Source organism: Balaenoptera physalus (genome assembly GCF_965194825.1).
Source record: "Balaenoptera physalus genome assembly, chromosome: 16".
NCBI lineage: Eukaryota > Metazoa > Chordata > Mammalia > Artiodactyla > Balaenopteridae > Balaenoptera > Balaenoptera physalus.
Genome location: NC_138898.1, coordinates 45,111,776 through 45,124,924, shown reverse-complemented (window position 1 = coordinate 45,124,924; position 13,149 = coordinate 45,111,776). Strand labels below are relative to the sequence as shown.

Sequence of the window (13,149 nt, the reverse complement as noted above, 5' to 3'; positions counted from 1 at the left end):
CTGACTTGCAGACTCAAGTTTAGAAACTTCTCTCTCTGTAAGCCAGATCCCAAGTTCACCACTAGATGTCACCCTGCTCCCACCAAGGTTTCTCAGTAACGCACACCAGAAAGTTTCGGGGTCCACGGAAGCAGGTTGAGGAGGAAATCAGAGACTAGATTAGCCTCTTCTTGCTCACAAAGGATAAAGTAGGGATAGGATGCTGTGAGGGTGAAGTGAAATGGAGCACCTTGTGCAGAGCTGGGGCTACAGCAGATAAAGTTGGTGCTCCCCCGAAACGCCCCTGAACGCCACTGTAGTGTTGTTCATGCATCTCAGCACCTATGGCCTCCTCCGGTCCGCTTTGCCCTAATGCAGAGAGAACCAGAACTGCCTGGCGATGATGTCCCACCACTGCAACCCTTAATCAATGACCGATGCGCCAGAAGAACGCTCAGCTTCCTTGACTTGGTCTGGATGGCCCCCGAAATGTCACTTCCTGCACCTGAGCCCTGGGTGGGTCGAGGCTGGAGCAACGGCTTCAAGGCCTTGCCTGGTTTGCTCCCTGTTGAACTGCACCCCTCCGCACCGTCCCCCTGCCCCCTCCCCAACCCCCGCCGCCTTCCTGCTGCCCCTGTCTCCCTCACCTGCTTCCCCTGGAGGTCATTCTTCCATAAATCACTGTACATGAAACCTCATCTTAGGGTCTGCTTCTGGGGAACCTCATCTAAGACACTGGTTTACAGTTGATGCGCAAAAAAAGTTGGTTCCTTTCCCCCATGATCATCTATCTGTCTGCTTCAGGTAACAGTGGGATTTGGGAACTCAATTACCCCGAGTGGCCCCAGCGCCCCCCTGCCTTTTCCTGAAGGAAGATCAGCATCGTGAGTCTATCCAGCTGACCTGTTCTCTGTCTGCTATCCCTCGGAGCCCGGCTGAGGCTGGTTCTGGAAACCAATGTGTCTCTTGCGGTCCTTGGGAGTCAAGATTCAAGCTTTTGTCTGCTGATCCATTTATGCTGGCATTGATACTAGTAACCTAAGGCTCAGGGAAAGATCTAGGAGCAGATTAAACGACTCTTCAGTCATTTTGGAGTCAGGAGAGCATTGACAAGGGCTGAGTGACAGTGGGTCCAGGGACCATGACTCAGGTTTTCTGCCTTGGGTTTGTAGAAATTGAAAAGCTGGCACGCGATTGTTTTTTTTTTTTTCCAGCTTGACATAGGATGGCTCAAACAAATTAACATTCCCATCTCGACTGACTCATTTGGCCAGAATAAATTCACATGCTGCAGCAAATAGGAAAAAGGGAGAGAGAGGGTAAAAAGAGATGGGGGTGGGGCGGGGGGAGAAGGGGGGGGCGATGTTAACAACACAAGCTCATTTTTTACCTCCAAAACACACTGACTTTAGCGTAGCATACTCTTGAGAAAAATGATTAAAACAATTGCTCACATGTGACAGAATAGTCATTTCCATTTAGAAAAATATTTAAATCATGGGTTGGGGAGCCTTCCCTGTCTTTGTTAATAATGGGTTAGAGTGTAGGTTATGTAAAGCGTGTGGATCAATAGATCATTTTCCTAATTAAATTACTGCTACATCACGGTATTTGTAGGTGATACAGCTGAGAAGACATCGTAGCATGGAAAGGCCTTTAAGTCACGAAAATTGTATTTCAAGGGTAAGAACATGGAATAATATTAGTTTGTGTGATTTTCCTTTCTCTTTTTTTTTTTTTCAGCATTTCAGATAGATAAGTCTGCTTGTTGAAGAAATGAGATTTTTTTTCTTCCTAGTGCTGGCTCCTATGTCTTCTTTCTATTCAGAGCTGAAATACCCACTCCCTCCAGAGATTTGTCTAAATACTACATGAACTAGCTTCCTATTTCCCTGTATTGAACTGGATCCATGAGGGCACAGCCAATAAACACGAGAAGCAATAAATGCCCACACTTATCAAGGGTCAGGAGCGCGTGACACTAAAGGCACTGACACCTTCAATTTGCCTTTTTCTAAGCCTATGAAATATTCTAGGGTTTTCTAAAACTTCACTGCACAAAACCAGCTGCTGAATTTAACCACACTGTGAATGATGAACTAAGTCAACTGTGACTCGTAAGTATTTTTTGCACAAACTGTGTCTTCACAAAAGCCATTGGGGCAGGGAAGGGGGTGGGGACCCTAAAATATGGATTGCACAAAACCAGCTGCTGAATTTAACCACACTGTGAACGATGAGCTAAGTCAACTGTGACTCAAGTATTTTTTGCACAAACTGTGTCTTCACAAAAGCCATTGGGGCAGGGAAGGAGGTGGGGACCCTAAAATATGGATGCTTTTGGTAGAAGTTGACTGGAGGCCTGACCATCCTGACAATCACCTCAGTTACTCCGTTTCGCTTTGCCATTTCACATAGCAAGTTGGAAAAAACCCTTGTTAGGCCTGGTTAGGAAAGGGTCTTATGAATTCACGGCTAGGAATTGAAAAGATGGATCTCTAATCTTAATATCTGATGGGGATTCTGATTTACCTCTTGCAGGTTTGCAAAGAGCAAAAGCAGCTTGCCTGGGACTCTCCTGGCAGTCCGGTGGTAAAGAATCCACCTTCCAACGCAGGGGACGCGGGTTCGATCGCTAGTTGGAGAACTAAGATCCCACATGCCGGGGGGCAACTAAGCCCATGTGCCACAACTACTGAGCTCACGCGCCTCAACTAGAGAGCCCACGTGCCGCAAACTACAGAGCCCATGCGCCCTGGAGCCCGCTTCACAGCTAGAGAGAAACCTGAGCAGGCCACGTGCCCTAACGAAAAAGATCCCGCATGCCACAAAAAGATCCTGTGTGCTGCAACTAAGACCCAACGCAGCCAAAAAAATAAATAAATAAATAAGGAAAATAAATAAATAAAATAAATAAATATATTTTAAAAAGAGAGAGAGAGATTTACTTTAAAAAAAAAAAAAGCAGCTCGCCCAGCCACCAGCCCCTGAACAAGAGGTATGACTTTTAACAAAAAGGAACACTATTACATTAGTAATATGCTGCCCAGTGGTGGGGAGAGATGAGCTCAGGGTGCTTTCAGCAGGTAATCAAAGCCCTGCCTTAAATTGCCTTTTCTTGCCTTTTGCTGAATGTTTGTTCCAGGGAAATAGCCAAGAGAGGGAATTCTGAAGCCTGTACTCTGAAAATGAGGTGCCTTGCAGAACAATGGACTCGTTAATTAGGTCAACCTTAATAGTTTCTGCAGGACTGCAAGGGATTTACTCCAAAAGACCTCTAGCCACTAATTTATTAGTCATCCCAAGGATATGTCACAATTGCAGGCACTCAGAAGGAGCGGCTGAAATCAAGTGAAGTCGCTCTTGGCTGGGCATCAGATAGAAGGGAGAGTCTGATGGCCTCCTGCCATTTGCAACATCCTTTGAGGACGCAGGAGGGTGAGAGAGGGAAGAATTTGAAGAAAGAGAGCACTGAGGCTTATAAGGGGACAATATCTCCCTGGTGCCCAGGTGTTTTTAAATGTTTCTTTGACAGAGCACCAGAGACATTTCCCTGGTAATGAAGGCAGGGAAGAGGTACCAACCCAGACATTAAATATAACATTTGTCAAGCTTGTGTGTGTGTGTGTGTGTGTGTGTGTGTGTGTCCGCGTGCCTGTGTGTCTGCATCTTTGTGCTAAGTATTTGCAGAATGTCTTGCAAACAACTTCAAAAAACCTATGGAGAAAAACAGAAGTGTTCTGGAAAGAAAAGATGCTCAAGATATACTTTCGGTTCACTTAAAAAAAAATCTGTAGTTCTTCCAAGGTTTCAAAAATGTTTGAAAACCTCTTAAATTAAAAAAGTTAATTTTACTAGCATTTATTACACACCTACTGTGTACTGTGCCCTGTGCTGTGTGATTTTACAAACACTATCTCATTTAATTTAATCCTCATAATTACCCTCAAAGTTAGTTATTATTATCCTCAAAGGCATTATTATTCCCACGTGCAGATGTGCAAATTGGGAAGCAAGAGGTTAAATGACACAAACATGGTGACACAAACAACAGAAGTCTGAGCCTTTGTCCCACACGATATGGAAGAGTCACAAGGGGTCTGAAATCTACAATGATTCCCATTGCAGGAATTCCACTGGCTTTGACATAACATGAGGCATGAACCAAGTGCAGCCTGTTTGGATTACTTGTATTTATTATATTTGACATAACAAAAGTGCATTCAATATAACATCATGTACTCTAGTAATCTATACAGAATAAGCTCCTCATTAGTATACATTCTGCTCATGCATACATTTTTCAAGAAGGAGTGGAAACCACAGTACCTCAGTCTCCGTCTGGGTCTCTGTTGTGATCCGAGGAGGCGTCCTCTCTTCCCAGTGGCTGCCTGCACTATCATGTGCTTTGGGTCTTGTACAAGGCTCTCAACAGAGTGAGGGTCAAAATATCTGGCCAGAGACCTGAACTTCCAGCATCCAGAGAGCAGAGAGACAGCATACGGCTCTGCAGATACAGCAAGTGCCATCAAGGTGCGGACCCGAAGTACTCACGCTCTGGTGGGGCACCCCCTTTCTGAGGTGGATTTCCCAAGAGGCATTGTTATTTACACCCCTGCTAGGATGGCGATATACAAATGAGACAACCCTACTTGGCTGAGCCTAAATACAATTAGTTTACGGCTGAAACCCATCTGGCTCTAGGTTTCATGGGTGAGCAAATTATATATGTTGATCTTTATAAGGTGTAGTGACCCTCACATGCTGGTGTTGATGAAGGGCTGTGGCCAGAACTGGGATCTCAAATCTAAATTATACACGTATATTGTACACCATATCCCTGAATGGCTGGTGGAATGACTTGGGACTATGAGAATTTCAGGTGATTTTTCTTAAAAAAAATGAAACTACAAAAAAGTATGCAATCTGGAAAATGTTACAAATATCTTTGATGTAGACGTTCCAGATGGTCCGATGGGGAACTGCAGTTTCTGATCAGTGAAGCATCTGGAGGGTTAGAGCACAACTCCAGGAGTGACGGCCATTCTCATGCAGCCCTCTTGGGTCAGATAATAGTGGCTGCCACGTAGGGGTCCTACCATGTGCAGACCCTGTGCACACATTGTATTTAAAACTTGCAACAACTCAGCCACAAAGTTGTCATTAACCCCTTTTATTTTTTTAATTAATTTATTTATTTTTTGGCCGTGCTGCACGGCATGCGGGATCTTAGTTCCCCAACCAGGGATAGAACCTGCGCCCCCTGCAGTGGAAGCGCGGAGTCTTAACTACTGGACCGCCAGGGAAGTCCCTAAGGCCTTTTATAGTCAAGAAAACAGAGGTCCCGAGAGGTTAGAACCATATTCAGGCAGGCACGGCTAGGAAACGGCGGCACTGACATGTACATCCCACATTCTTCCATGGTGCCCTGGGCTCTGTTCTTATCACCCAACTTTTCTGAGCCACCAATCCCACACATCCCTTAAACAAGATTTCAAGTTTTTGCCTGCCAGCGTCCACCATGCCCTGACTCTTTTCACCTTTGATGGCTTTCTGTACTGGCCTCGTCCTGCGCTGGTACCCACTCTGAGTAGTCCTGCTCTAGGCAGTCTCCCACTTGACCTAAGTGGGCTCCTGGAATCGACTTGTCTACGCTACTCATGTCCACTCCCCATATTGTTTCCTTATTCTTCCATAAGCAGAAGTCTTACGGAATTAAATGTGTATGCTTTTCCCCTATTCATCTGTCCTACACCAGTTTTAACTCTTATGTCCAGCCACAGAGCCTAGAAGAATAGAAGGAAGTTTTTCTCTTCCTACATGTGTCCATGAATCCCTGAGGGTCTTGTTAAAATGCAGATCTTGATTCAGAAGGTCTGCAGTGGGCCCTGAGACTCTGCTTTCTAACCAGCTTCCAGGTGAGGCCATCCTGCTGCTGGTCCAGGGATGGCATTTTGCTTTCCCAGAGCCTAAAGATGGTGTTTAAAGTTCCTGCAAGTGCTTTCATTCTTTTACTGCAGATAAGCCCCCAGGAGATTTAAATCAGTCAATGACCTCGAAGTCCTACATGAGACCAGTTCTGGGGGTGGGAGCAGATTTGGGCCAGGAGGGAGCCTATAGCTGAAGCCCTGTGCCTGGGGCACTCCAGGCTGGATGCCTGAAGCCAGACAGATAGGGGTTTTGGGCAGACTGAGGGCACAATGGGGGTGCTGGGTGTCTTGAGGGGTGATGGAGTGTCTGGGATGGAGGGCCAGCAAGTAAGAGGCAGATAGAAACAGAGGTTGGATAAATGCCTCTTAGCCTAAAATTGTGTTGAGAGCTCTAGATGTTGCATGAAATCTTTTATGGAATAAAGTGAGATAGAAAAATAATAGTAGGTTTGGGTTTCGGTTTGGGGGGCTTTTTCTTGGGGGTGGGGTACCATTTTATTTGACTGACTTCCCTAAGAGTTTGGCAAAAACATATTCACCTAAAGTCGCAATGGGCACAGCTGGAAAACGAGTCTGGAGTCCAAGCCTCCAACTTGTCCTAAATGCCCTTCTCTTCAGGCTTGTGGAATGCTCAGACCCCAGAAAACTGAGGAACAAACCCTATTCCCAAACCCCACCTCCCAGACTTTCTATTCCTCAAGGTGAAAGTGTTTTTAAAAAAATTTTTTAAACTCAGAAATTGTGAAAAAAATTTTGAGTGTAGTACAGGCATTTTAACATGTTACATTACATGTAAACAAACAAAAGCTCATGACTACATCAAAAGGATTACATTAGTAATACACAATCAAAGCCGATTTCCAGTTAAATGTACAAAAACTTGTGGGTCCATCAGGACCACCAAACCTGTATCCCCTCACCAGATTTCTTTTTTTTTTTTTTTTAATTTATTTATTTTTGGCTGCATTGGGTCTTCATTGCTGCACGTGGGCTTTCTGTAGCTGCTATGAGCGGGGGCTACTCTTCATTGCGGTACGCGGGCCTCTCATTGCGGTGGCCTCTCCCGTTGCGGAGCACGGGCTCTAGGCATGCAGACTTCAGTAGTTGTGGCTCGCGGGCTCTAGAGTGCAGGCTCAGCAGTTGTGGCGCACGGGCCTAGCCGCTCCGCGGCATGTGGGATCCTCCCGGACCAGGGCTCGAACCCGTGTCCCCTGCATTGGCAGGCAGACTCCCAACCACTGCACCACCAGGGAAGCCCTCACCAGATTTCTTAACACGTCATCCTTGACTGGGGGAATTTGCACAGGAAGAGGAAATTCGAAGTTGAAATAGAAGTGGAGAAAAGAACCCATAGACTTTATTATCTGTATATTTTGACTTGAAGATTGAATAATATCCAGTAACAGCACATAATAAGGGGAAACTATTCCATTGCACATATTTCATAAAGCACCCCACCACCACTTACTAAAATTTAAATTTTTAATTTATTAAAATTAAAATTTAAAATTATTTAAAATTTGGGGAGAGGTAAGTTGATCATTTAGAAGGTAAAATGCTTCAACTGAAATAATTTGTGAGCCATTTTTTTAAAGAGAAATTTAGAGGCATAGTCCAAACATCTATGAGTCCAAATAGCTCTTTTTCTTCCCCAACAGCTTCACATCCCAAAGGCATCAAATATTAAAAGTAACAACAATCCTAGAATACTCCTTGATGACATAGCCCCTTTGGGTACATTATAATACTCCAACTGGCCAGAGAGACCAAATAAGTAGAAAACATCATGTCCAAAGAAAAGACCTATGACCTAAGTCTATATGGGGCTCCAAAGAGCTTGGAAGAATTACTATTTAGAAATAACTATAAATGAGTTATCTTCTATATGGTCCCTGTGTAAGAGAAGATGCTCTAGGCTGAAAAATAATTCTCTACTTTCAATTCATCCACTTAGCCAAAGGTCACCCTGACCCAGTGGGTGGGAAGACCAGGCTAGGAGAACACCCCCTCCCCCCTGCCCTTCCCCCCTCCTTCCTCTCCCCTCCCGCCCTCCCCTCCCCTTTATCTGCCATCTCCAGCCCCAAGCCAAACCCTTGAAACAAAAGTCAGAAATTAGGGACATGTATTTTTTGGTTATTTTTGCTTTTTTCTTTGTTTTTGGTGTTTCCTTTCTATCTGCAAATTTGTCTAACTTCTTACTCGCAGAAGAAGTCAATATCCTGGAAAAAAACAAAAGCAAAAAAAGATTGAGCTGAGCATGCAGGGCCAGAAAACAGATGTAGATTCTTTATTTCAAATCATATGTAATCAAAGGGTAATTTGGATTTAAAATAAGCAAAGTCTGAACCCCAAAGTGTATGACACAAGTATTACTCTAAGTCAAAAACTACTTAAAGTGAAGATTCTCAAATACACTTTTAATTTATGGTTATTTGACACATTCAAGCTCAATGCTAAGACATGATGACAAGTGAGTCGCATTTATGTAGGTTGGGCAATGTTTTGAAGTTATTTTGCACAGCAGTTAGCTCCAGGAGAATCGTTTCAAAACAACCACCTTGCAAAGTAGCTCAAAGGGGATCTTTTATTTCTGTTCTGGGTATACAAGACCCCAGGGCATTAGGAAGAGTACAATTTTTTTTTTCATGCATAAGTAGAGTCTATCTATCACAAAAGTAGGCATTCAAAAACTTTCCAGAATGTTTTGATTTTGTTAAATACAGGTGCTGATATTTTTCTCAGCCCAAGTCTTTAGTCAACAAGTGTACCCATCAGTAAGAGTCAGTTAATATTATGTTGGTTTCTTTCTTTGTGACATGGAGCTCTTTCCAGGATAACTTGCATCTAAAACAAAGGGGGTTGGTAGAGAAATTTCACTAACCTTTCAACATTGATAGTAGGTATAAATACTCCCCCAAATCTCATTGTCTAGAGATGTCACCACTGAAAGTGTCTGGGGGCTTTGCTCGATGCACCTTGTAAGTTGCATGATGCATTATTCACACCTGCCTACATCTACATTACCTTGAGATCTGAGTCCTTCCCTGGCACCCCCAGAGACGCTTACCATGGTGGGAATTTCCTTGGTGGCTTCCTGGTACACATGTTGCTCCTGGACCAAGTTGCTGGGGAAATAACCCACAGTTCCCATCTCGTCCTCAGGTTGATCGCCATAAACCTGAGTGCCCAGAAGTGTAACAGTGAGGGGAAAGCTGATGTGAGTCCTCTTTTAGAAACCCTCAGGCATCCTCTTCGCTATCCATGAGAATTACATAACTGCCAATGCCTTGCTTCTCAGTCTGGATTCTGGGGGGCTCAGACCCAAATTTGAAGTTTGCTCACAGCAACTAAGTCAACCCACAGAAATTGTGTGTGTGTTCTTTTGTGGCCTAATCTTACTGGTCTCCCTACGTTAGCATTTCTCTATGCAATCTTGTGAGCTGCCTGAAATCTTTTTTGGAACCCATAAATAAAGTCTGTACCTTTTTAAAAAAGGTAAACAGACACTGTTATTTTAAAGGACTTTTAAAGGACTCTCTCTATTTTTAAAAATTCAAATGAACAGGTCTTGAGTGAATCTAAGATTTAATTCTTTATTACTTGAGAATTTATCTCTGGAGCTGGAGCTGCAGCTGCAGTGGAGGACAGTAAATCAATCCGGCTTCATCCCTCCCTAGGGCCCACCCCTGCATGTTTTAACTGAAGAAAGCAGATTCTTTGGAATTAAAGACGGTGCTAAAGTTTCCTTAAAAATATTGAAACGTAGCCTGACTGCCAGTACACATGCCTTTTACTTGGAAAATCCACTCAAATATTTTTGAATAAGTTTCAAACTCTTTGGGATGTTCAAGCCCCCATGTGTTTGACTAGATTTTCTTGCCAAACCATCAAATAAACCTACATTTGGTTTTGTTATGAAATTTTCTTTGTTTCTTCAAAATGCAATAAAAGCAAATATATATGAATTTTTGCACTTGTATCCACAGCATCTATATTGTTCTTAACAGCTAGTTTTAAATATTAAAAGGCATTGCAGATAGGTAACAGAGGAAATATTAAGAGCAACATATGTCAAGATGTGTATATATTTTAAATAATCTCGTCTTACACTGCCAGCCCAAAATTCTCCAGCTTCATTTTCTTTTACCAGCTTTGAGTAAACATAGATCCACTGCCCTTTTTTAACGTTAATGAATCTACAGTCTGGGGCACTGTAATCTTCTTGAGCTCGGGCCAGAGAAATAGTATCTGGAAGAAAAAAACACTGAAATGTTTATCTAGAAGAAAAAAAACATTGGCTCCTGGATTTTATCACAGCAAAAAAGCAGAGCGTATAAGAAAACTAGGAAATCAGAGTGACTAATACGTCCTAATTTACAGCTCATGTTCAGTTCCAGAAGATAACTAAGGTATTAAAGCAGCACCCAGCAGAATCTTAGCCAAGTGAATTCTTCATGGTAAGACACAAAAGGCACAGACCAGGAGAAACAATGCTAATCACATGCACATTAGAGAAAATTCACTTCCAAGTACAATTAGATTTTATGCTATTGTTGCATATTTCTTTTCTGATTATATAATAGAAAGGTAATGAAAGGCATAAAAAAGTCCTTACAGACACACTCGTCATCTGCACACAGCTTCCTGGAAGCAAGTCTGTCCATAAATATTCCGCGCACGGCACATATGGCCACAAGACCCGGGAGGAAAAGTAACAATAGTCTTGCCATCTTCCTTTTTTGCTGTTTTTGCTTTTGCCCTTTGAGTGGAAGTGGAGACTGACTTCAGTGCTTCCTGTCTTTTATGTGAAAGCCAGACATCTGGGTAAGTCCCCCGGCCAATGGGGAGGTGGCTACCATTCCTCTGTTTTCATAACAGCTACTGGGCTCTAGGGGCTATTTAGCATCTGATTTCCCACAGAGACTCAAACTCTGTGTCTTTTTTACACACAAATGGTATCCAAAATGGTCCACCATTGTTAAAGTCACTTTCGCTGTGGTTTATTGTATCAGGAAGATACTGTTGAAAGAACTATGAGAATTTTAAGTCATTTAAAAAATGTTTTTAGTTCAAACCTCATATTCTTTCAATGCATGAGCAAAGATGTACTAACCGTAGGAAACTGTTGAAAATGTGAGATCTATACCCTTAGTACAAATAATTTTGATTTAAACATTTAATAAACATCTGGATTTATATAATAGATAAGTTAAGGATGCTTACATTTACAAATCATTCACGATAGGATTCTTAGGAGTCACGTCTGTTGGGGCAAGCGTGGGCTGTAATGCATCAAGACCCTACTAACGGGGCGTGGCGGGGGGGAGAAGGGGTAGGTGGGTTGGGAAAAATGGAATAGGCTTTTTTTCTACCTCCTCTCTCGGAGATTTTTGAAATTCAGTCTCAAAATGCTCATGGCTCATAGAGGAGGGAGTAAAGCTGGAGGTTTGTTTCTCCTCGAACCCCCAGGCCTGCCTGGCCTGCTTCTGGGCATCTTTCCCATGGGAAGAGGGGCACGGTTACAAGTCATCAAAGTTGAAGCGCTGGGACTTCCCTGGTGGTCCAGTGGTTAAGACTCCGTGCTTCCGGTGCAGGGGGTGAGGGTTCGATCCCTGGTTGGGGAACTAAGATCCCGCATGCCACGTGATGTGGCCAAAAAAAAAAAAAAAATGGACAAAGTTGAAGCGCTAATACCTGCCCCCATCTATTCAACAAATATTTCCTGAGCACCTGCTATGTGCCAGGCACTGTTGTAGGCACTAGAGACATAGCCGTGAATTAAAAAAGGTCTGGGCCCAAGGGTTTACTTTCTATTGGGAGAAGGAGACAATAGGTTTCTGCTTGTTGTAGGGTGTTTGGGATTGTTTTTCTCTCATAAGGTGGCCCCCTGCCCCCTCATTATTTCTAGACTAGAGGCCCTGTCAGGCTGCCCTGTCCAACTTGGTTGCTGTTAAGGTTTTAGAGCAGAACTCCCTTTCCTCTCCCCCGAAACACTGTCACCTGACAAAATGAGGGACGAGCATTCAACTTACAAAATAGGTACAAAACAATTTTCCAAGGGATAAACTGGTAAAGCAAAATATAGTACAATGAAAAAGTTTGATTGTTTTAGGGACGTGTGTGTATGTAAAGAAGTTTTACTCTTTGGGTGTGTGTGATGTAGGGGTGGGAGTGGTGTGTTCTTTTCAAGGGAGGATCTCTTACACGGCTGGCCCTGATGTGGAAGCTCGTGAAATCCAATATCTTCATTATAGAAGAGGAAGCTGAGGCCCAGCACAGGCCAGAGCTGCCTTTCTTAACCACTCCAAGGGTCACCCAGCGGGATTGTGGTCCAGTGCTGTTTCCATGCATCCACTGTCAACTTAGAATTGGGGTTTTAAATTCTTTATTTCCTGTTTCACTTCAAGGAAGGGATGAATTAGAAATCATTTTTGAAACCAGAATGCCAGTGCATTTTTTCTGCCTATAATCTAGGGGCCTAAGTGGATCTCTTGGAAAATGAAAGCATCGATCAAAATCCTCTTTATCCTGATCAGGGAGCTGTTTTACAGACTGCGACAGTCTCCAGCCAGCTCTCAACACAGGAGAGTCAAAAGACAATAGCCATTTAAGAGGCACTTTCAGAAATGAGGACTGGGTTTCCCTAGTGGCGCAGTGGTTGAGAATCTGCCTGCCAATGCAGGGGACACGGGTTCAAGCCCTGGTCTGGGAAGATCCCACATGCCGCGGAGCAACTAGGCCTGTGAGCCACAACTACTGAGCCTGCGCGTCTGGAGCCTGTGCTCCGCAACAAGAGAGGCCGCGATAGTGAGAGGCCCGCGCACCGCGATGAAGAGTGGCCCCCCCCCTTGCCGCAACTAGAGAAAGCCCTCGCACAGAAACGAAGACCCAACACAGCCATAAATAAATAAATAAATTTATAAAAAAAAAGAAATGAGGACTGCACAAACTCAGATGGCCACACCCTAGGCAGGCCCCCAAAGCAGAGTGAAATGTTGAATAAAGCCACATCCGATCTGTCACAACAACTTAGCCAACTAAGCTGATGCTGACACGAAGCCACTATGGGTCATTTGAAGGTGGGGAACCAAGAAAAGAGATGCCAGGCCTTCTGAGTGCATCCTGGGCAGGCCTGGTACGTCCCAGCATTCTGCAGTGGGCAGAGACCGGGTGAAGACTAGAGGCCTCTTTGTAAAATTTTGCTCACAAATAGGAAGTTAAACTTAGAATAACTCAGCGA

General features: G+C 43.8%; 1 protein-coding gene across 1 annotated transcript; it reads right to left on the bottom strand.

Moving 5' to 3' along the window:
• Positions 1–8,014: 8,014 nt before the first annotated feature.
• OTOR (otoraplin) lies at positions 8,015–12,832 on the bottom strand. Its single transcript, XM_082428655.1, has 4 exons — positions 10,525–12,832; positions 10,018–10,157; positions 8,977–9,087; positions 8,015–8,128 (listed from the first exon to the last, which is right to left on the bottom strand). Exons 1-4 carry the CDS (start codon positions 10,637–10,639, stop codon positions 8,105–8,107), a joined length of 390 nt encoding a protein of 129 aa, XP_082284781.1. The 5' UTR covers positions 10,640–12,832; the 3' UTR covers positions 8,015–8,104.
• Positions 12,833–13,149: the final 317 nt, after the last annotated feature.

Bases quoted from the DNA above. Each gene is read 5' to 3' on its own strand.
- OTOR (XM_082428655.1), bottom strand. From the start codon at position 10,639: ATGGCAAGACTATTGTTACTTTTCCTCCCGGGTCTTGTGGCCATATGT. The intron at 9,088-10,017 runs GTAAGACGAGAT...CTGGGCACTCAG, and splicing joins GAGAATTTTGGGCTGGCAGT to GTTTATGGCGATCAACCTGA. The intron at 8,129-8,976 runs GTAAGCGTCTCT...GTTTTTTTCCAG, and splicing joins CCAAGGAAATTCCCACCATG to GATATTGACTTCTTCTGCGA.